This window comes from Callithrix jacchus, chromosome X (genome assembly GCF_049354715.1).
Source record: "Callithrix jacchus isolate 240 chromosome X, calJac240_pri, whole genome shotgun sequence".
Classification (NCBI taxonomy): Eukaryota; Metazoa; Chordata; class Mammalia; order Primates; family Cebidae; genus Callithrix; species Callithrix jacchus.
This window is the reverse complement of record NC_133524.1, coordinates 147,525,962-147,547,273: the sequence shown is the minus strand read 5'-3', so window position 1 is coordinate 147,547,273 and position 21,312 is coordinate 147,525,962. Positions and strand designations below refer to the sequence as shown.

Below are 21,312 nucleotides of genomic sequence, written 5' to 3'. Positions count from 1 at the left end.
TTAAGGCCAGTACTCTTAGATTTGCTCTTTTGTTGCTATTATTTTTATTCTTTTTCTATTCCTCTGACTTTGTGTTTTTAAATAGACTGTCTTCAAGCTCATTAATTGTTTCTTCTGCTTGATCAATTCTGCTGTTGAGAAACTCTGATGCATTCTTTAAGTTGTCAATTGAATTTTTCATCTCAGAATTTCTGTTTAATTTTGTTTAGTTATTTCCATCTCTTTGTTAAATGTATCTGATAGGATTTTGAATTTCTTCTCTATGTAATCTTAAATTGTGTTGAGCTTCCTCCAAACAGCCAGTTTGAATTCTGTCTGAAAGGTCCTATAACTGTATCACTCTGGAATTGGTCACTGGTGTCTTATTTAGTTTGTTTGGTGAAGTCCTATTTTCCTGAAAGGTCTTGATGTCTGTGTATATTCATCAATGTCTAGGCATTGAAGAGTTAAGTACTTATTCTAATTTTTTCAGTCTAGGCATGTTTGTACCCATTCTTCTTGAGAAGGCTTTCCAAGTATTCAATGATAATTGAGTGTTATAATCTAATTGCTTGGTCACTGCACCCGTATGTGCAATAGGGGGTACCCCAAACCCAGTAATTCCGTGATTCTTGCAGACTTGTAGAGGTACCACCTTGATGATGTTAAGTAAGGTCTGAGAGAATTCCATGGATTACCAGGTAGTCTCTTGTTCTCTTCCCTTACATTTTCCCAAACAAATAGAGTCTGTCTGTGTGCTGTGCTGCCTGGATTTGGGAGAGAGGTGATGCAAGTACTCACATGGCAACCACTGCTGGGACTGCACTGGGTTACACCTGAAGCCAACATAGTACTGGGTCTTGTCCAAGGCCTGGGTGGTGACTATTTCCTGCCTATCATTAATGTTTATTCAAGGCTCGAGTGCTTTTTAGTCATCAAGTGATGACTAGTGACAGTACTGGATCTTTCTTTTGGGCAGTGGGCTCCCTTCTGGCCCAGGGCAGGTCTAGAAATGTTCTTCAGAAGCAGAGGCCTGGAATCATGGTCTTTAGGGGTCTGTTTGGTTTTTCTTTTTTTTTTTTTTTTTTTTTTACCATGGCTGAGTTGGCACCCAAGTTGCAAGATAAAGTCCTTTTTACTCTTCCCTCTCCTTTCCTCAATCAGAAGTCTCTCCCTGTGGCCACTAGAGCTGGGAATGTGCTGGGTCACACCTGAAGCCAGCATGGTACTGGGTCTTGCCCAAGGCCTGTGGCATCTGATGCCTGGCTACTGCTGATGTTTATTCAAGACCCATGAGCTATTTAGTCAGGAAGTGATGAATTCTGCCAGGACTCAGTCATTCCATTCAAGGCAGTAGGTTCTCTTCTATCCCAGGGTGGGTCTAGAAATATAGCCTGAAAGATGAGTTTCAGGACTCTGCTTGGTGCCCTGTCCTGCTGTGGCTGATCTGGTACCCAAGTTGCAAGAAAAAGTCCTCTTTACTCTTCCTTCTCCTCTCCTAGAGCAAATAAAAGAAATTATTTCAGGAGCTGTGAGTGGTACTGACTAGGCTTAGGGGAATGGTGGCACAAGTACTCTGCTGGGTGCCCTGGCTGGTGTCTTAGTGGGTTATGTGTCCCCAGGTCCACTGTTCCCAAGCCTAGCATGACACCAGGACTTGCCCAAGAATTGCAGTCCTTGTGGATAGACTGCCTTTCAAGTTTATTTAGGACCTCAGAGTAGTTTTGCCTATGGTGGTAGGGCTTGCCAAAACTCAGATTTCAACTGCTGGGTTGGACAACTTCCCTCTGGCTAGGGCTGGTATAAGTACTCTCTCCATGGGAGCCAGCTGAATTCTCTCCTGTGTTCCTTTCCACTGTGACAGGGCAGCACTGAGTTCTGTTGCAAAGTCCCACAATCGCTTTGCTCTCCCTCTTTTAAGCACACAGTTTCTGTCTCTGAGCCACACAATACTGCCAGGGGGTGAGGGAGGGGTGGTGTTGGCAATTCAAGACTGCCTTTCCTACCCTCTTCAGTGTCTCTTTCAGTAATATTATGTTAAAGTTGGATACTATGATTGCTCACCTATGTTTGATTCCTACTATGAACATGATTTCTTGTGTGAACAGTTGTTCAATCTGGTGTTTGGGTGGGGGGAATAATCACTGGAGGCTTCTACTCAGCCATTTTTTCCACCTCTTCTATTGATTGATGTCTTAAACTATTCACATTTAAGTGATTATTGATATAATTGAATTTACATCCACCATATTTGTAACTATTTTCAATTCATTGCCTTGTTCTTTCTCAGGGTTTTTTTTGGTCAGTTTTATTTTGTTTGTTTGTTTTTTGTTCGTATTACTCTGTTCTCACACCACTATAAAGATACTACCTGAGGCTGGGTTATAAAGGAAACAGGTTAAGTTGACTCACAGCTCTGCATGACTAGGGAGGCCTCAGGAAACTTACAATCCTGGCAAAAGGCAAAGGAGAAGCAAGCACCCTCTTCACAAGGCAGCAGGAGAGACAGAGAGTGCAGGGGAAATGTCACTTTTAAAACCATCAGATCTCAGGAGAACTCCCTCACTATCACAAGAACAGAATGGGGGAAACCACTCCCATGACCCAATCACCTCCCACCTCGTCCCTCCCTCGACACGTGTGGATTACAATTTGAGATGACATTTGGGTGGACATACAGAATCAAACCATATCATTGTTTCTTTGGTTTTTCTTTCTTCCACTCTTGTTCTGCCTTTTCTGGGTTTAAGTGAACTTTTTGTGATTCCATTTTCTCTCCTCTGTTATACACTGATTGTACTTATTTGTTTAATTTTAGTGATTTCCCTTGAGTTTGACATATACATTTACAATTAATCTGAACCAACTTTCATATAATGCCATACTACCTCCCAGATAGTGCAGGTACCTTATGACAGAGTATTCCCAAGTCTTCCTTGCCCTCCCTAATAATATTGCTGTCATTCATTCACTTACCCATAAACTATAATCACCCAATACATTGTTGCTATTATGATTTTAACAAACTGTTACCTATTGGATCAATTAAGAATAAGAAAAATTGATTTAATATTACCTTCATTTATTCCTTCTCTAATGTTCTTCCTTTACTTATGCATAAATAAGTTTCTGACCTTTTCTCTGAAGAACTACTTTTTAATATTTCTTCCAAGGTAGGTCTATTAGTGACAACTTCCCTCAATTTTTTTTGTCTGAGAAAGTCTTTATTTCTCCTTCATTTTTAAAGGATAATTATATTCTATACATACATCCAGGCTGGTAGGTTTTTTCTTTCAACATTTTCAATACTTCATTCCACCCTCTTCTCACTTGGGTGCTTTCTGAAGAGAAATCCAACAAAATTTTTATCATTTTTCTCTATAGATAAATTTTTTTCCTCTCAATTCTTTCAAGATTTTTTTTTTTTGCCTTTGATTTTCTGCAGTTTGAATATGACATACCTAAATATAATGTTTTTGGCATTTATCCTGTTTAGTGTTCTCTGAGTTTCCTGGATCTGTAGTTTGATGCCTGAAACTAATTTTGGAAAACTCTCAGCCATTATCACTTCAAAGATTTCTTTAGTTCCTTTCTCTCTTTCTTCTCTTTCTAATATTCCAATTATACAACAGTAATTGTTCCACAGTTCATGAGTGCCCTGTTACTTTTTTTTTTTTTTCATTTCTTTTTCTCTTTGCTTTTCAGTTTGGAAAATTCCTATTGTCCTATCTTCGAGTTCACTGATTCTTTCTTCAGCAGAGTCCAGTCAACTAATGAGCCCATTAAAGCTAATATCCATTTCTGTTACAGTGTATTTTAATTTCTACCATTTCCTTTTATTTTTCTTAGAGTTGGGATTATAAAATGATGCAGCCACTGCAGAAAATAGTATGGCATTTCCTCAAAAAATTTAAACATAGAATTACCATATGACCCAGCAATTCTACTTCTGGGTATATACCCAAAGGAATTGAAAGCAAGGACTCAAACATATTTGTATACCAATGTTTATAGCAGTATTATTTATAAGATCCAAAAGATGGAAAAAGTCCAAATGTTTATTGGCTGATGAATGGATAAATAAAATGTGATAAATATAAATGGCATATTATTCGACCTTTAAAATGAATAAAATTTTGATACATGCTACAACATAGATGCATTTTGAAAACTGTATACTAAGTAAGAGAAACCAGACACAAAATGCTACATATTATATAATTTCATTTATATGAAATATCCAGAATGAGTAAATCCATAGTCACAGAAAGATTGGTAGTTGCCATGGGGAAGGAGGGGATAGAGAGTGAACATTAATGATTATGGGATTTCTTCTGGGATGATGAAAGTAATAGGAATTAGATAATGGTGACACAACTTTAACTGAACTCTTCAAAATGATCAAATTTTTACACCCAGAGAAAGTGCAGAGGGTGAGTGGACACCACATTTCCAGATGGATCTTTATTGCCCACAGACCAGGATATTCACAGGCAGAGTAGCCCTACAGGTTGCCACCGCAGCTGTTTTGGCCAGTGCGGCTGTTTTGCCAGCACCGCAGCACAGCAGTTCTCCATACAAAATACACTGGTCTGGTTGCCCTTTTAAGCTGGTAATTGGTGCTCCAGGAAGGCAGATTAGCCCATTCACCTGATTAAATGGGTCTGAAACAGGGAGACAGGCCACGACATTCCCAGGCAGCACCGTTGTTTCAGCCGGTGCAGTGGGTCACCACACGGGAAATCACACAGATCCCAGCACTCTTTCAGCAGGTGACTGGAACACCTGGGAGAGAGTCAACCGTTCAACTTACCAAAAAAAGGCTTTGAGGCAGGGAGCCAGGTGATCAGGCTCAGTGGGTTACAACCCCACAAAAACAAACAAAACAGCAATTGGAAACACTCGGGGTTGAGAGTTTCATGGCAAACGCAGCTCAGCTCAGGATGGTGCAGCTCAGTGGGGCAGGGACGTCCACCTTTACCAAGGTACTCCACCCCTACAGAGGTAGTCCACCATTGCTGAGGCAGCCTGCTGTTGCTGAGGCAACCTGTCATTGCCGAGGCACCCCACCATAACAGAGTCCACCATTACAGAGGCAGGCCACCATCACTGAGGCAGTTCTAACCACACCCATATAAACAGGACCACAGGGAAGCTCACATGGCAGCAGGGTGGATCCAGCAGCAGGGCAGAGCTGGCAGCAGGGTGGAACCCACAGCAGCTCAGCAAAGCCTCTGCAGGCAGACAGAGACTACGCTGCCTCCTTGCTGGGCAGGGCACCCCTGAAAAGGGGGGAAAAAGGCAGCAATGGATACTCATGAATGAAACCCTAACTCCCCGGGACAGAGCACCTGGGGAAAAAGGGGGCTTTATGAGCTCTACTACAGCAGACTTAAACGTACCTGCCCAGTAGCTCTGAATGAACAATGGAGCTCACAGCTCAGCACTTGAGTTCCTATAAAGAACACACTGTCTCCTCAAGCAGTGCCCTGACCCCCATATATCCAAACGGTCTCCTCAAGCAGTGCCCTGACCCCCATATATCCAAACGGTCACCTCACAAAAGACTGATCAGACTAACATTTGGCGGGCATCATTCTGGAACAAAGACAGCAGAAGAAGAAACTGGCAGCAACACTGACTGTTCTGCAGCTGCTGCAGGTGATCCCCAGGCAAGCAGGGCCTGGAGTGGACCTTAGCAGTACTACAGCAGAGGGGCCAGACTGTTAGAAGGAAAACTAAGAAACAGAAATAACTTCATCATCAACAACCTGGACGTCCACTCAGAGACCCAATCTGAAAATCAGCAACTCTACAGATGACAGGTGGATAAATCCACAAAGATGGGAAGAAAACAGCGCAGAAAGGAGGAAAACACCTGAAACCAGAACACCTCTCCTCCTACAAGGGATCACAACTCCTCTCCAACAAGGGAACAAAGCTGGATGGAGAATGAGTGTGATGAATTGACAGAATCAGAATTGGGAAGGTGGGTAATGAGAAACTTCTGTGAGGTAAAAGAACATGTTCTAACTCAATGCAAAGAAACTAAGAACCTTCAAAAAAGATTTGATGAAATGATAACAAGAATGAACAACCTAGAGAGGAATATGAGTGAATTGATGGAGCTGAAAAACAGAACACGAGAACTTCGCAAAGCAAGCACGAGTTTCAACAGCTGAACTGATCAAGCGGAAGAAAGGATATCAGAGGTTGAAGACCAACTCAATGAAATAAAATGAGAAGGCAAGATTAGAGAAAAAAAGTGCAAAAAGGAATGAACAAAGTCTCCAAGATATGTGGGACTATGTGAAGAGACCTAATCTATGTTTGATAGGTATACCTGAATGTGACAAAGAGAATGAATCCAAGCTGGAAAATACTCTTCAGGATATTACCCAGGAAAACTTCCCCAACCTAGCAAAGCAGGACAATATTCAAGTCCAGGAAATACAGAGAACACCAAAAAGATATTCCACAAGAAGAGCAACCCCAAGGCACATAATTGTCAGATTCACCAGGGTTGAAATGAAGCAGAAAATACTATGGGCAGCCAGAGAGAATGGTCGGGTTACCCTTAAAGGGAAGTCCATCAGACTCACAGCAGATCTCTTGGCAGAAACCCTACAAGCCAGAAGAGAGTGGGGACCAATATTCAACATCCTTAAAGAAAACTTTCAACCCAGAATTTCATATCCAGCCAAACTAAGCTTCAGAAGTGAAGGAAAAATAAAATCCTTTGCAAACAATCAAGTACTCAGAGATTTTGTCACCACCAGGCCTGCTTTACAAGAGCTCCTGAAAGAGGCACTACACATAGACAGGAATAACCAGTACCAGCCACTCCAAAAACATACCAAATGCTAAAGAGAATCAACAAAATGAAGAATCTGCATCAACTAATGGGTAAAACAGCCAGCTAGCATCAAAATGGCAGGATCAAATTCACACATAACAATATTAACCCTAAATGTAAATGGGCTAAATGCACCAATCAAAAGACACAGTTTGGCAAATTGCATAAAAAGCCAAAACCCATCGTGTGTGCTGTATCCAGGAAACCCATCTCACATGCAAGGATACACAAAGGCTCAAAATAAAGGGATGGAGGAAAATTTACCAAGCAAATGGAGAGCAACAAAAAGCAGGAGTTGCAATTCTCATCTCTGATAAAATAGACTTTAAAGCAACAAAGATCAAAATAGACAAAGAATGACATTACATCATGGTAAAAGGATCAATGCAACAAGAAGAGCAAACGATCCTAAATATATACAGACTCAATACAGGAGCACCCAGATACATAAGGCAAGTTCTTAATGACTAACAAAGAGACTTAGACTCCCACACAATAACAGTGGGAGACTAACACTCCACTGTCATATCCAAAGGATTATAAGTTGTTCTACTATAAGGACACATGCACACGAATGTTCATTGCAGCACTGTTTACAATAGCAAAGACCTGGAATCAACCCAAATGCCCATCGACGATAGACTGGAGAGGGAAAATGTGGCACATATACACCATGTAATATTTCGCAGCAATCAAAAACGATGAGTTTGTGTCCTTTATAGGGACATGGATGAACCTGGAAACCATCATTTTCAGCAAACTGACAAAAGAACAGAAAATCAAACGCTGCATGTTTTCACTCATAGGCGGGTGCTGAACAGTGAAAACACATGGACACAGGGAGGGGAGCACTACACACTGGGGTCTGTTGAGGGGAATAGGGGAGGGACAGTGGGGCATGGGGAGTTGGGGAGAGATAGCATGGGGAGAAATGCCAGATATAGGTGAAGGGGAGGAAGGCAGCAAATCACACTGCCACGTGTATACCTATGCAACTATCTTGCATGTTCTTCACATGTACCCCAAAACCTAAAATGCAATTAAAAAAAGAAAAAACTAATAAATTGGACTTTATAATATTAAGAACTTTTGTTCATCAAAAGACACAATTAAGAGAGCAAAAAGGCAAACCACAGACTCGGAGAATATATTCATGAAATTGACACATATACACATGCATATACTGTTACAGGTCAATAAGGAAAAGAAAATTCCGTGTTAAAATAGTCAAAATATTTGTTCAGGGTTTTTAATAAAGAATATATTTAAATGGTGTATAATCATGTGAAAAGATGATTGACATCATTGCTCATTAGAGAAATGCAAACTGAAACCGCAATGAAATAGCACTAGACACCCACCAGAATAACTCACATTTAAAAGGCTGAAAATATCAAATGTTTACAGGAATACAGAACACTTCAAATTCCCAAACATTGCTAATGAGACTATAAAGTGGTTCAACAATAATATGATTTGGCTGTGTCACCACCTGAATCTCATCTTGAATTATAGCTCCCATAATCCCCAGGTATCATGGGAGGGACCCAGTGGGAGGTAATTGAATCATGAGGGTAGATTTTTCCCATGCTGTTCTCTGAAAGTGAATAAGTCTCACTAGATTTGATCGTTTCATGAAGGACAGTTCCTCCACACATACTCTCTTGCCTGCTGCCATGTAAGATGTGCCTTTGCTCCTTCTTCACCTTCCAACATGATTATGAGGCCTACCCAGCCATGTGAAACTGTGAGCCCATTACACCTCCTTTTCTGTATAAATTACCCAGCATCAGGTATTTCTTCATAGCAGTATGAAAATGGACTAATAAAAACAACTTTGGAAAAATATTTAGCAGTGTCTACTAAAACTAAATACATACATACTCATGACTCAGCAATTCCAATCCTAGGTATATTTCCAAGAGCAATGAGTCCATATATGTGTCAAAAGATATGTAAAAGAATGTTCATAACAGGTTTCTTAAAAGCCCAAACTGTAAAACAGTGCAAATATTCAGCCATAGTAGAATAGATGAAAAGTGGTATTATATTCATACAGATAAGTTCTACATAACAATAAAAGAAAATGAATTCCTTCTACCTAAAATAAAATGGATAAATCTCACAAATAAAATGATGAACAAAAGAACACAAACACAAAAGAATGCATTCTGTATGCTTCCATTTAAATGAAGTTCAGTAAATTAGCAAAACTACTTTGGCAAAGAAGAGCTTTCTGGGGTGCTGGAAATGTTTTATATTTTGTTATGTGTGGTAGTTACATGCGTATACCCATATGTTAAAATTTTTCGAGCTCTCTACTGAAGTAGAGCTTGACACTGAAGTAGTGTTTTTCACTGTATGTGAAATTATACCTCCATACAAAATTAAATTAAAAGACATATACAAAAATGATTATAGAAGCACTTTTATCATAGTTTCAAATTAGAAACAACTCAAATATCATCAGTAGTATAATAAATCAGTAAATTGTAATATATTTAAACTGTAGAATGCTGCATAAAAATGAAAAATAAGCAACCACTGACATACACAGAAACAGAGATGAATCTCAAAAACATAATATTGAGCAAAAGAAGTTGGATTACTTGACCCAGCAATTCCACTCCTAGGGAAATATCCAAAAAGGTTGAAAGCAGGGACCCAAGCAGAAACCTGTACCTCAATGTTCATAGCAGCATTATTCACAATAGCCAAAAATGGAAACCACCAAAATGTCCATGAATACATGAACCAGTAAACAAAATTTGGTATGTCTCTAGAATGGGATGTTATTCAGTCATTAATAAATAATGTATGGATATATGCTATGATATGGGTGAACCTTGAACACATTATGCTAAGTGAAAGAAGCCAGACACAAAAGGACCAACATTGTATGATTCCACTCATATGAGGTACCTAGAATAGGTAAATTCATAGAGACAGAAGACAGAATGGTGGTTACTGGGGTTAACGGAGGGGAAGTGATTATTTAATCCATACAGAGTTTCAGTTTGAGATAATGGTAAGTTTTATGTTATGTACATTTAATCACAATTTTTTTTTAAAGTATGTATTCTTTTGCTGGACACAAAAGAGTACATACTGTATGCTTCCATTTATATGAAATTGTAGAACAGGCAAAATTAATATATGGTAAGGTCAGGATATTGGTTGCCTTTGGATGGGGTATTGATTAGAAGGGGGCAAGAGGAAACTTCCTAGAGGTCTACCTATATCTTGGCCAGGGTGGTAGTTACATGGATGTATACATATGTTAAAAAAAGAAAGAAAGAAGAAAGAAAGTCATGCTGTCACTTTACAGAATATAAATTATATTCCCATTTAAAAAGAAAAGATGGAAAAACTGTCATTTAAAAGTTGCTTGCATATTAAAAATCCCTTGCTTATGGAGATTTAGGCTCACCTGGAAGCAGATTGTCTCTTTGAGGAAGTCAGCAAAATTATCCCTTTCATTCTCACTGCTGTAAAGCTAGAAGCTCTGCATTTTTCCAGGGAGAACTACGACACACGTGAAACCTAAAGCAGAGATTCAGCTTCTTGCCTTGGTCACTCAAAGTGGGTGGGGTAAATCAGAGCTGCGTTTAGGAAGCTTAATTGCTTTTGAGAGTGAAGGGGAACAGGATAAGGGAGAGGGGACTGTGAATGAACTGAAAAGGAACTGGGCTGGAAGTGCTGCTTGCTCCTGGGCAGGTGATTATGGCCATGGAGGCGGAGGTGCGACACAGTGGCGCAGGCAAGTTTGCTGAGGGCAGCTGCAGGAAATAAGCAGAGATGGCCGAAGTGACTGCTTTCAATAAACTCGGTATGATTTTCAGGACACATGGTATGACTTTCAGGAGACTTGGTGTGAGTGGTGTTGCTTCAGGCACTGGGAGAAAAGTGTGAAACAAAGTTGTAATAATGGCAGATAATTTTCGTCACCTCTCTCATCTCCTTTCAAAACCTCGCACCCCGCAAACCCCTGGAGAGTGCCAGTTAGGAGCATTGGGACACAGTACCCTTGGTTTGGGCACTTGCAGTCTCACACAAAGCAACTTCTTTGGTGTGAATGGAGAGTAAGAACATGGAAAACATGGAGAGGGGAGCTGACCATGACCAGTTTGTAAGTACATGAATAAACGTCCTTTTTAGTTATGTTTTCTGCACAGAAATTCGGCACAGGGTGCAGGCAGCCCTCAGACAGGCAGCCCTTGATGGCTCAAAGCACTTTAACTAGGGCATTAAAAATTAAGATGACCTTAGTCTATCTATACTCAGCCCGGCATATGCATAACTGTCTATATATGAATATGTTAAGTATGCATGTATATTTTTAAAATTTATGCCCTACTGTATATTACTTTGAATCTACTTTTATTTTTGCTGAGCGGTGTATTTTGAGCATTTCCTGAGATCAGGAGCTTTGCCCAGTGGCTGAGGTCTTGCTACCCACCTCCAAGCTGGAGAGCAAACCATCAGCCCTCTTTTTTATTTTTTAATTATTTTTTTATTGCATTTTAGGTTTTGGGGTACATGTGAAGAACATGCAAGATTGTTGCATAGGTACACATGGCAGTGTGATTTGCTGCCTTCCTCCTCATCACCTATATCGGACATTTCTCCTCATGCTATCTCTCCCCAACTCCCCAAACCCCCGCTGTCCCTCCCCTATTTCCCCTTGACAGACCCCAGTGCGTAATGCTCCCCTCCTTCTTCCCAGGTGTCTCTCAGTCCTGTGCCTCCCCCACTGCCTCATAAGCTGTTTCTTCTTCCCAGCAGCTTTTTGGGTTTTGACATTATTGGGGGCCTGGATTCACTCCTTTCAGGGGGATAAAGAGGGGTCTGTTTTCAGAAGCCATGTCAGGTACAGTCCAGAAATCTAAGAGCAGGCAGGCAAGGTCATCCAATGTCGCTGTACTAGTGTGAAGAATATACCAACCCAGCATGCTCGCCTACCCCCAACGCCTCTCCACAGTTTAGGTGAGTGGGGTCAAGGGACTTGCTCTGGCATACAGCAAGTTGGTAGCAGGGATGGAACTTGCTCCCAAGTCTTCTGATTCCCCCAAGGTCAGTGGTTTCCCACCCCTCACCCTGTACCGCCTCCCCATAACTCCAGTGGAGAAATGAATTTATTAACAAACCACAAACTAAAGCCACAAAAACACTTTTATTTAATTGCCACCACAAATACAGAATAGAATTAAGGCAGTATAATGCATTTCCACTTATCCTCACAAGCTTTCATACAGTAAACTTTGCTTAAAGTGTCTATTTGAATCAGCAATTGAAATGTCTATTAAACAGCAGTTTTTTCTGTCTTGAATTGTAGAGAAAAATTATTTCCTGGTCTGTCAAGTGTGCTGATACAAGACATCTAGGACTTAACATCGTGCATTACTGAACCTTAGCCAAGTGTGGTGGGATTGGCTGGTGTCGGCATCTCTTCCTCCTCCTTGCGGGAGGAGTGCTCACTTACAACCTCCCAGCAGTGCTCCATTTGCTTCTTGCTGCCAGTTATTACTTTGAATTCCCTTTTGAATGAAAAAAAAAGTGTAAAAACTGTGTAAACACACCAGGCTGTTTAAAAAAAAGTCTCTGTAGTAAAGAGTAGTTATGACTTACAATATTAAAAACATTACCGTAATTGATCCTGGCAACTGTAAGACTGGATTTGGGGAGAAGAAACCAGTTTATGAATGGATTTGTTTCTCTGGAACTAAATGAAAAAAAAATCCTGGCAAACGTTAAAAACGGTAAATAATTACAAATAAGGTAAAAACATCTTATCATTTGCAACCATGTTTGACTATAAAAATCACCAATGTTTGAACTTTCACAAAATAGAAATAATTTGGTGTGTCCATATCTTTCCTTTTGCCATTTGATCTCATAGGCATAAAAAATGCATTTTAATAAGAGCTCATCAAAAAATTGTATTCTTCAAATATGGGTCATATGTTGTTGCTGAAATTCAGGAAAGAAACTTTCAAGTACTTGTACTTGATCACAACCACTTTTCTGACTGCTGTTTAAAGTCCAGTATAGAGTTGCACATTTAAGAACATAAAGCTGTGCAGTCATATTAATGGAAGCCTTCACCACAACACACCTTTACCATTGCGCATTCGGCCCTCTCCCAACCCCCTTGGGGAATGGGAGAAGAAAGCAGGAACAAGGCAGAGGAAATCAGGAAAGAGGAGGAGGGACACAGGAGTGGGAAAAAATCAAAGTCTAAAATTTCAGGGATCACTGAGGGCTGAAGGTCGACCATAGAAGTAAAGGGAGACTTAGAACAGCAGATGTCAAATTTGAGGGAAATTAAGGTCTCCAAAACAGGAAGCATACACACACTCACACACACACACACACTTTTATAGAGTACATTAAGTAAAGGAGGAGTATGCCTGATAGGTGGATGTAGCTTACACATATCTATGTGTCAGTGTCTGTGTGTAGATGCAGTAAGGTATCTCACTTTGGATTACATATGCAAAACAAACTGGAAAGGGGACCACTGCTTGGCCACCCACGAGAGCATTTTTCACACAGCCATTTCATCTGAATAATCTTCAACGTCAATAACCACAACATCATGGTCATCATTAGCAGCGGTGGTGACTACAGTAGTATCAGGAATGTCAGCGATGGTGTCAGGCTCCAGCTGGCTGACAGCAGGCTTGGTGGGCCCAGTGGCAGGGCTAAAGGCTGACTTAGGGATGTCACTGTCATCAGACTCAGGGTGGGCAATGGCAGGGATCTCAGAACAGTGGGAGGCAGAGAGCTCAGGGTGGTCACCAGCAGTGGGCTCAGGGTAGCTGGTGGTGGCAGGCTCGGAATAGTCAGCAGCAGTGGGCTGAGCATGGCTGGAAGCAGGCTTGATGTGGCCAGTGGTAGGTTTAGGATGGCTGGTGGCAGCACTGAAGGCAGACTTGGAGTGGCTGCCAGCAGCGACACAATGACCAGTGATGGGCTTAGGGTGGGTGGAAGCAGGCTTGAAATGAACAGAGTCAGCCTTGAAATGGACAGAGTCACCCTTGAAATGGACACAGGCAGGCTTGAAATGGACAGAGGCAGGCTTAGGGTAGACAGTGGCAGACTTGGGGTAACCAGAGGCAGGCTTGGAGAGGCCAGAGACAGGCTTGAGTTGGCCAGAGGCAGCCTTGGAGTAGCTAAAGACAGTTTTGTGGTGGGTAGAGGCAGATTTGCGATAGGCAGTGGAGGATCTGGAATGGGGCTTAGGGTGGCCAGAGACACGGTCAGGGTGGCCAGCTGCAGCATCACCAGGTAGTGGAACATTCCGGACATTCATTGGAGTTTCCTCCACAGCAGGAAAGCCATGGGGACTGTCTTGTTCAAGGGCTTGTTCTTGGGCTTGGTCACGAGCACGGGCACGGGCACGGGCACGGGCACGGGCACGGGCGTGGGCCAGGGCACAGGCCTCCTGCATCTCACGAATATCAGTGATGAGGCCAGAGAAGAATAGGATAGGGTGCCGCATAGCATGAAAGATGGTCCAGTATTCTCTTCGGAAATTTTCATTGAGGAGCCCATAGATCACAGCGTTGAGGCAGCTGTTGAAGTAGGCTATGAAGTAGGCTGCAAGATAAAGCCAGTTCGGGATCTTGCCTGCCATCTCCTTGGGGCTGACAGCCACCAAGACAGTGAGCACATTGATAGGGCACCAGCACACTGCAAAGAGGAGGAAGATCACAAACATGGTTAGAAAATTGCGAACCTCAGCAAGTTGGTTGTCAGGATTCTGCCCAGCAGGGTCACGGGCCGCCAGGACTTTGGTCCAGATCCTCACGTAGCAGAAACCCACGATGAGGAGAGGGAGGACAAAGTGGATGCAGACGATGGTAACGGCAAAGACAGGGTTGTTCAGATAGTTGAAGATGCAGGTGTAGGTGCGAGGATCGTACTCGATGGTGCCAATGTACATGTTGGGCAGGACAGCCAGGATAGTCATGATCCAGGTGACAACCAGGTAGATGCAGGTATTGCGCACACTGAAGATCTGCTCATACTGGAGGCTGTGGCAGATGTAGCAGTAACGGTTGATGGCAATTGCCATGATGTTGAAGATGGAGCCAACCACACTCAACCCTGTGATGAATCCGACCATCTGGCACTGTAACTGGCTCAGATCCCAGCCCCCAATGGACATGGCATGCAGCATCAAAGGGTAGGGGTAGATGGCCACCAGCATATCAGCCACAGAGAGACTGACCACGAACATGTTGCCTGAAAAACATAACAAGGGAGGGAGAAAGGGGAAAGACAGAGAAGAATAAATGGTTTAAGTACAGAAATCCACACATTTAAGGTGCAGGGGAAAGCCAGCTGCATTATGACCATTTAGAATTCTGAAAATCTTTTAAAGAAATGCAGTTGTGTTTTTATTTTTATTTACAAGCAGGCCCTTCATGGCTCTGGTGAGCAGCCAGGTTTGGGAGACCTGAACTTTGCCCACCTTTTTTCCTTTCAGAACAACGTCATCTCTGCTATGAGAAATAAGCAAACATAAGACAGAAGGCAGTGAGCACAAAAGCCCTACCAGGAGCATTCACACTCAGACAGGACCTTGCCGCCACCATTTTAGAGAAAAACAAAAAGCAAATGCTTCCCTCACTGGAGGTGAGGGGGAGGGAGAAAGAGGAGGGGGAGGGAGAAAGAGGAGGGGAGTAGAGGTGAGCTAGAGGGACCTGTCCTTAGGAAGGAGGCTGGAGAGTGGGGGACAAGGAGAGACACTGGAGGGAAGCCTCAAACTAAAAAAAAAAAAAAAAAGTAACGTAATTAGAAAAAGATAAATTAGCCATCTCCCTCCTAAAGTGTAGCATTGCATTTATAACGAATACATTACTAGAGAGAAGGTCCTGAGAAAAAGCATTAGAGACCATCTTCTTAAACAGTCGCTTCCGATGAGATCAAGCAGTAATATAAAACCTTGCCAAGTCAAATACTTACCGTTCCCGAGGTAACCTAAGAGCGAAAACCGAGGGGAAGCAGGAAAGACCTGTAAAATTTAGTCTGAGACCAACGAAGTGGTGAGAGAGCGAGCGGGGAGGGTGGCGCGAGGTGGTGGGGAAAGCGGGGCGGTGATGGGAGAAAAACTTCTGCAAATTTGCCGAAGTACCCGTTTCAGTTTCATGTCCCGTTCACGCGCAGAGCCGAGCACTGGCACATTCAGCGCCCTTCACAGGACTCCCGGCCCAGGGCACTGAACTTTACTGGAGCCTGCAGGAATTAAACAGGATAGCGAAGAAGAATCACCCCCACTCAGGTCTTGTAGGGCTGAGGTGGGAACTATTTTGTAAAACCTTTCACAAAAAGGAGAAGGAAGAGGCCAAGTGCAGGCGCAGAGCCCTCTTTCTTTGGAAACACCTCGTTGCTAATTAGCATTGGTTTGGCAAAATATTGCACTTGGTCTTGGACTAGAAGAAAATGAGCGCTTTTGGAAAGGGCAAAGGTATGGATCCTTCTGCCTCCTTCCACCAGCGCTGCCAAGACTCGGCCTCAGCACTTTCTACCGAAGAGGTTCTTTCTAGGGTTTTCCCTGAAAGTAATGAATTCAAGGAAGTGCAGTGGAAAAGAGAAGGGGAAAAGTCTTAAAAACAAAACCACAACAACGATAAAAGCCTTTATTTGAATTATAGGAGTAAGGAAGGAGAAGGAGAAACAGCAAGAAAAGAAGAAGAAACGTAAAGGAAAGAAATGGGCTTTGCAGGTCCCCCCCAAGGACTCCGTGGGTCTGCACCTCCGGACGCACCGCGAGGGTGAAGGTGAAGTCCTAATGTGTCGCTCCACGACTCCGGGAGACGAAGAAGAAATCGGAGACACCCAACAGACTTTGGAAGAAAACTTTTTTTTTTTTTTTTTTTTTTGAGACGGAGTTTCACTCTTGTTACCCAGGCTGGAGTGCAATGGCGCAATCTCGGCTCACCGCAACCTCAGTCTCCTGGGTTCAGGCAATTCTCCTGCCTCAGCCTCCTGAGTAGCTGGGATTACAGGCACGCGCCACCATGTCCAGCTAATTTTTTGTATTTTTAGTAGAGACGGGGTTTCACCATGTTGACCTGGATGGTCTCAATCTCTTGACCTTGTGATCCACCCGCCTCGGCCTCCCAAAGTGCTGGGATTACAGGCGTGAGCCACCGCGCCCGGCCCTGGAAGAAAACTTTTAATGACTGTGTACCAGTGAGTGCGTTTTGAAACTTCTTCGGTGTTCCTGAGTCCTTGCCCAAGCAAAGTAATCCCACAGACCCCGGTTGCCTCCATTCCCACCAGTGAGAATCCAGTTGTCTCCCCACCCTCTCGGACCCCTTTCGGTCCCAACTCCTCGCCCCAGCCGATTCAGACCCGGGCGGAGGAAATTCCAGGCGCCACCCCTTCCTCCCACAGCCTGAACCAGGAGTTCGGGCCCCTTCGCCCCTTCCCTTCTCCTCCAGAGCCCTCTCCCGCCCAACGCGTAAACCAGACTAGCGGCTTGGCAGTTTCTGCCGCCCCCACCCCCAGCACAGGTCACAGAGCCAGGCCTCCTCCCTCGCTTCCCTCCAGCCCTGCTCGCCGCCCGCCCCTGCCCCCGGCCCCCGGCACCCTCCCCCTCGGCAGTGGCTGGCAGCGAGGGAAGTCCTGCTAGAGGTTCCCATACCCTAGACCTTAGCATCCTCTCTGAGTCCCCCAACTCCCCTTCAGAGCTCTCCCTTTGCCCTCGCGCCAATCCCTACTCGGTTTTACTGCCTTCTATCCCTCCACCCCCAGCAGCGTTCAGCTCCCAGGCCTCTCCGCCGGCCCGCCCTGCGACCCCCGGTTCCCCGCTTACGGACCTCGAGATCTCCGCTGCCGCCGCCGTCGCTGCCACCGCCTGCTGTGCCCGACCCGCCGCTCGCCTCTCTCTGCCGCGAGCCCTGGGACAGGGCGGCTCCGGCGGGCTCAGACCTCCCTGCTCGATTCTCCGGCGCGGGGGTCTGTGCTCCGCCGCCCGGGATCTGCCCAGGAGACGCTCTGGAGCCCCAGAGCTGCGGCGAGCGGGGTCTTGGCCAGGCTAGGGAGAAGCCACCGCGTTGCGCTCTGGTAAGCGCCGCCGCGACTGCAGCCAACTTAACTTTCACAGATCAGGTCGCAGCCCCGCTGCTCCCTCCGCGTCAGTTAGGTCCGCGTTGCCTCAGCGCGGCAGCTCTTGCTGCATTCGGCTAGGCTTGCTGTCCCCAGGCAGCCCGCCTGACTCTCCCGCTCGGGAGCCGGCTCCGTCCGCATCAGGCTCGAACGAAACAGGGATCCTCCGGCTGCCACGCACCACGGTAACGCTTTGCACTTGGACGCCCAAAGCTGATTTTCTGAGCTCTCTTGGCCTTGAGAACCTCTACGTTTAGAGGGCCCAGCCAGAATACCACCACCCCCAGGCTTTCAGGGAATTTGGGAGCAGGGATGTTCAATGTGAGGGCACTATCCATAGATTCTCTATTCAGGGTGCTCAAAAACTAACGCCCTAGGGGTTGCAAGTCACTGCACACTGGGTAGGGAAAAGAAAGGGTGGCTTACCAGAATTCCGGAGCTTCTTGTTCTTCGTCACAGCCAAAATGACCATGGAGTTTCCGATTAGGTCTACAACAATGGTGATAACCATCGCGCAGAACATAAAGATGATTAGAGCCGGTGGGTAGTCTGGCTGGGGTAGCTTACAGCCAATACAGCCATATGGGGTGGGAACCGCTAGGGTAGGCCCCATGTTGCTGCTGCAGATCGTTAAGATCTCCCAGCAGGCTCGGGATCAGCAGTTGAGTCCAGACAGTGACCACCTGCTCTGTCACCAGGAGCTCCAGGAAAGCGTGCCTCCCTCTCTGAGAGTCAGAAAGCAAATGACAGCATCCCACCCCTCTCCGATGAGCTTTTAAAGCCTCAAGAGGCGGCCAGCCCCACCCCAAATCCCTCCCCCTGACCAATCAGAGTTCCCTGAACACCCCCTTGGCCACCCTCTGTTTTTGGACAAATCCACATTGAGGTGTCGTCTTGCTTCCGACTGCCTTGTAAGTGCTTCCCCTCTAGCCAGCCGCCCTCCCTGCCTTTCAATCTCCCAGGTACCTCGCAAGCATCAGCTTGGAGTCTACCTCCCCCTCCACACCAGCCGAATTAGTTTCTAGCAAGTTCTTCGCCCTCCCTCCTCTAGTGCAAACACCTGGCAAAGAGAGGTACATGGCCGAGCTAGCGGGAGCAAGGAGTCTTTCAAAGGATCCGGTTTCAGCCCAAGCCAGTCCGCAGCCCCCAGCAGGATGTGGGGGACAGCCTGTGGCTCCTTGAACCCTAGATGCTCGCCTCTGCCGTATCCTTGTGAGTTCCATCCCAAACCCCATGCCCTTGCCTGTCTAGAGCCTTCTGTGCCCCGTGGGGAACTGGGGAATACTGCTGGGAGCTCCGACCCCCAATCTGGGTCCTTAATCCCTAGCGAAGTTATCCCAGCTCCTGTGCTCGCCAGGAGCCGCTTGGCTCCCTTCGCGGCAGCCACGAGGAGCCGCTTATTCAAGTCCAGGTCTTGCACTCTCCATAAAGAGAAGTACCCTGCGCCCAGGTCTGGAAGCAGGGAGCGCGTCTGCACCCTGGGACCCGGGGAAGGCAGCGGTGGCCACTCGGTCCTCAGCTTTGGGGCGAACGGGAGCGGGAGCTCCTCTCCTTGCCAGCTGCGGGCAGCCCAGCGGCGGGAGCCACGGGAAGCTTTGGGAAAAAGTAAAACAGGCAATAAAGCTCTTTTCTTGGGCCCCTTCTTCTCGAGGAAACCCAGGACGAGAGGCTCTCATTCCTCTCCCCTCTCGGGGTGCGCTCTACTGAGCGGTACGGGGCAGTCAGGCAGGCTGAGGGAATGGTGCGGAGGTGTCCGGCGGCAAAGCCAAGAAGCCGCTGGCTGACCGGAGACCCCTGCCTCAGTCAGGATTCATCTCGGTCTTTAGACTTTCACATTCCCTTCTGGGGTTCCCTTTTCGACTCCATCCCTCTGAGGCCGCACCCCTCCTCCCGACCCCTCCGTCCACACTGCGGATCTCTGTTCCCGTGCCTCACGGTTACCCGGCGGTGCTCCCAGGATCTTGCCGCACAGGGACCACGGAAAATTCGAATATTTGGGCAAAACTAAAGAGGCGCGATTCTGACACTCGTTTCTTCAACAACAAAAATGCCCTTGGTCATGGGAATGGATTTTTGCCGCCTACTAAAAGTTATGGCTACTGTCGAGAAGCCTTCCAAAATCTCGGTAAACACCTTGAAACTTGTTCCAGACTAGTCTTCTTGCCACAGTAGGGGACAGGGGGTTGCACTGGCCAGGAGCGCCATCGTCTGGACACAGCCGCCCTCTTGCCCCGGGGTGGGTTGGGGGACGGACAAGGCAGGATGGTAGGGGCCGGCTCCGAGACAGACTTCAACGTTAAACTCTTTAACGAAAAAAAAGAGAAACAGACACTGTTGGAAACCAAAATTGCACACACTGTCTCTAGCTAAAAAGCCTAAAGTGGGAATGTGTCCCCTTGTTTGAAAATGAAGCCCCCTCCACAATCCTGCGGCTTTTGCCTCCTTGAACTGAATCCGGCGCGAGTTACAATCTCCAGCCTGGAGGCTTTTGACATTCATTATCTCACTGTTTCTTGCTGGCTGGAACTCCGGCCGCGCGCGCTCCCATTTTTCCCCATAAGTGCAGCTAGTGAAGGGACTCCAGTGTCCTCCGCTACACAGCTGTGCGACCTGGTAAGAGGCTGGCAATCAAAAGCCCGTGCGGATAGTGGAAGATTTTGTACGATGCACATCAGGCTGTTCTTGCTGGTTCCCCGAGTTTGAATCCCTTCACTTGTGGGAAGGAGCGGTTTTGAAGTAAAATAAGCAAACAAAATACATTTGAAGGAAAAAAAGGAAACCAGCATTCTAGTGTCTTTAGACATAAGACTCCCCCCGCCCCAAACAAGCCTGCGAGGAGAGCTTGCAAACCCTTAGCAGGCACTGCTACACTCCATTGTGCTGCCTTTCTGAGATACGGTGACCCTAGGGTCCCCGAGAATTCCCCACGGATGTGGTCTGAACAGCCCTGGGATTGAGGAGTAGGCAGGAGAGAGAGGGTGAGCTGATCCCCCGGCCGCTGCCCCTGCTTGAACACTACTTGACCATGACCTGATGGGACTTGGGTTTTCAATACTAGAAAAGAGGAAAATGTGAATATTTTAGTAATATAGGGAGACAGAATTATGTATCTAGTTAAATTAGTTTTCTTATTTTTATGAACTTGTCTTAATAAAGATTCTGAACATTGCTCCAGTACTAAGAAAATCAGATATTGAGTCAGTTGTAAGGATACATATGAGGGAGAGAATCCGTCCCTGTTTGCAAAGGCAAAAAAGTTTCATGTGCAGTAAGTTCAATTACTTTGGAATAGTTAAGGGGGAGTCCTTTACTGGATAGGGTGTGGTGTGCAAGGTTTAAGATTCCAATGGATTTTT

At 45.4% G+C, this 21,312-nt stretch overlaps 1 protein-coding gene and 1 long non-coding RNA gene across 2 annotated transcripts; one reads left to right on the top strand and one right to left on the bottom strand.

Moving 5' to 3' along the window:
- Positions 1 to 13,191: 13,191 nt before the first annotated feature.
- On the bottom strand, positions 13,192 to 18,569 carry GPR50 (G protein-coupled receptor 50). The gene is made up of 2 exons (XM_002763367.5): positions 18,383 to 18,569; positions 13,192 to 15,085 (listed from the first exon to the last, which is right to left on the bottom strand). The coding sequence occupies exons 1-2, from the start codon at positions 18,567 to 18,569 to the stop codon at positions 13,383 to 13,385; spliced, it is 1,890 nt and encodes a 629-aa protein (XP_002763413.3). The 3' UTR covers positions 13,192 to 13,382.
- On the top strand, positions 17,466 to 20,077 carry LOC108589961 (uncharacterized). The gene is made up of 3 exons (XR_013531565.1): positions 17,466 to 17,914; positions 18,416 to 18,496; positions 19,008 to 20,077. It is a non-coding gene; the product is annotated as an uncharacterized LOC108589961 (long non-coding RNA).
- Positions 20,078 to 21,312: the final 1,235 nt, after the last annotated feature.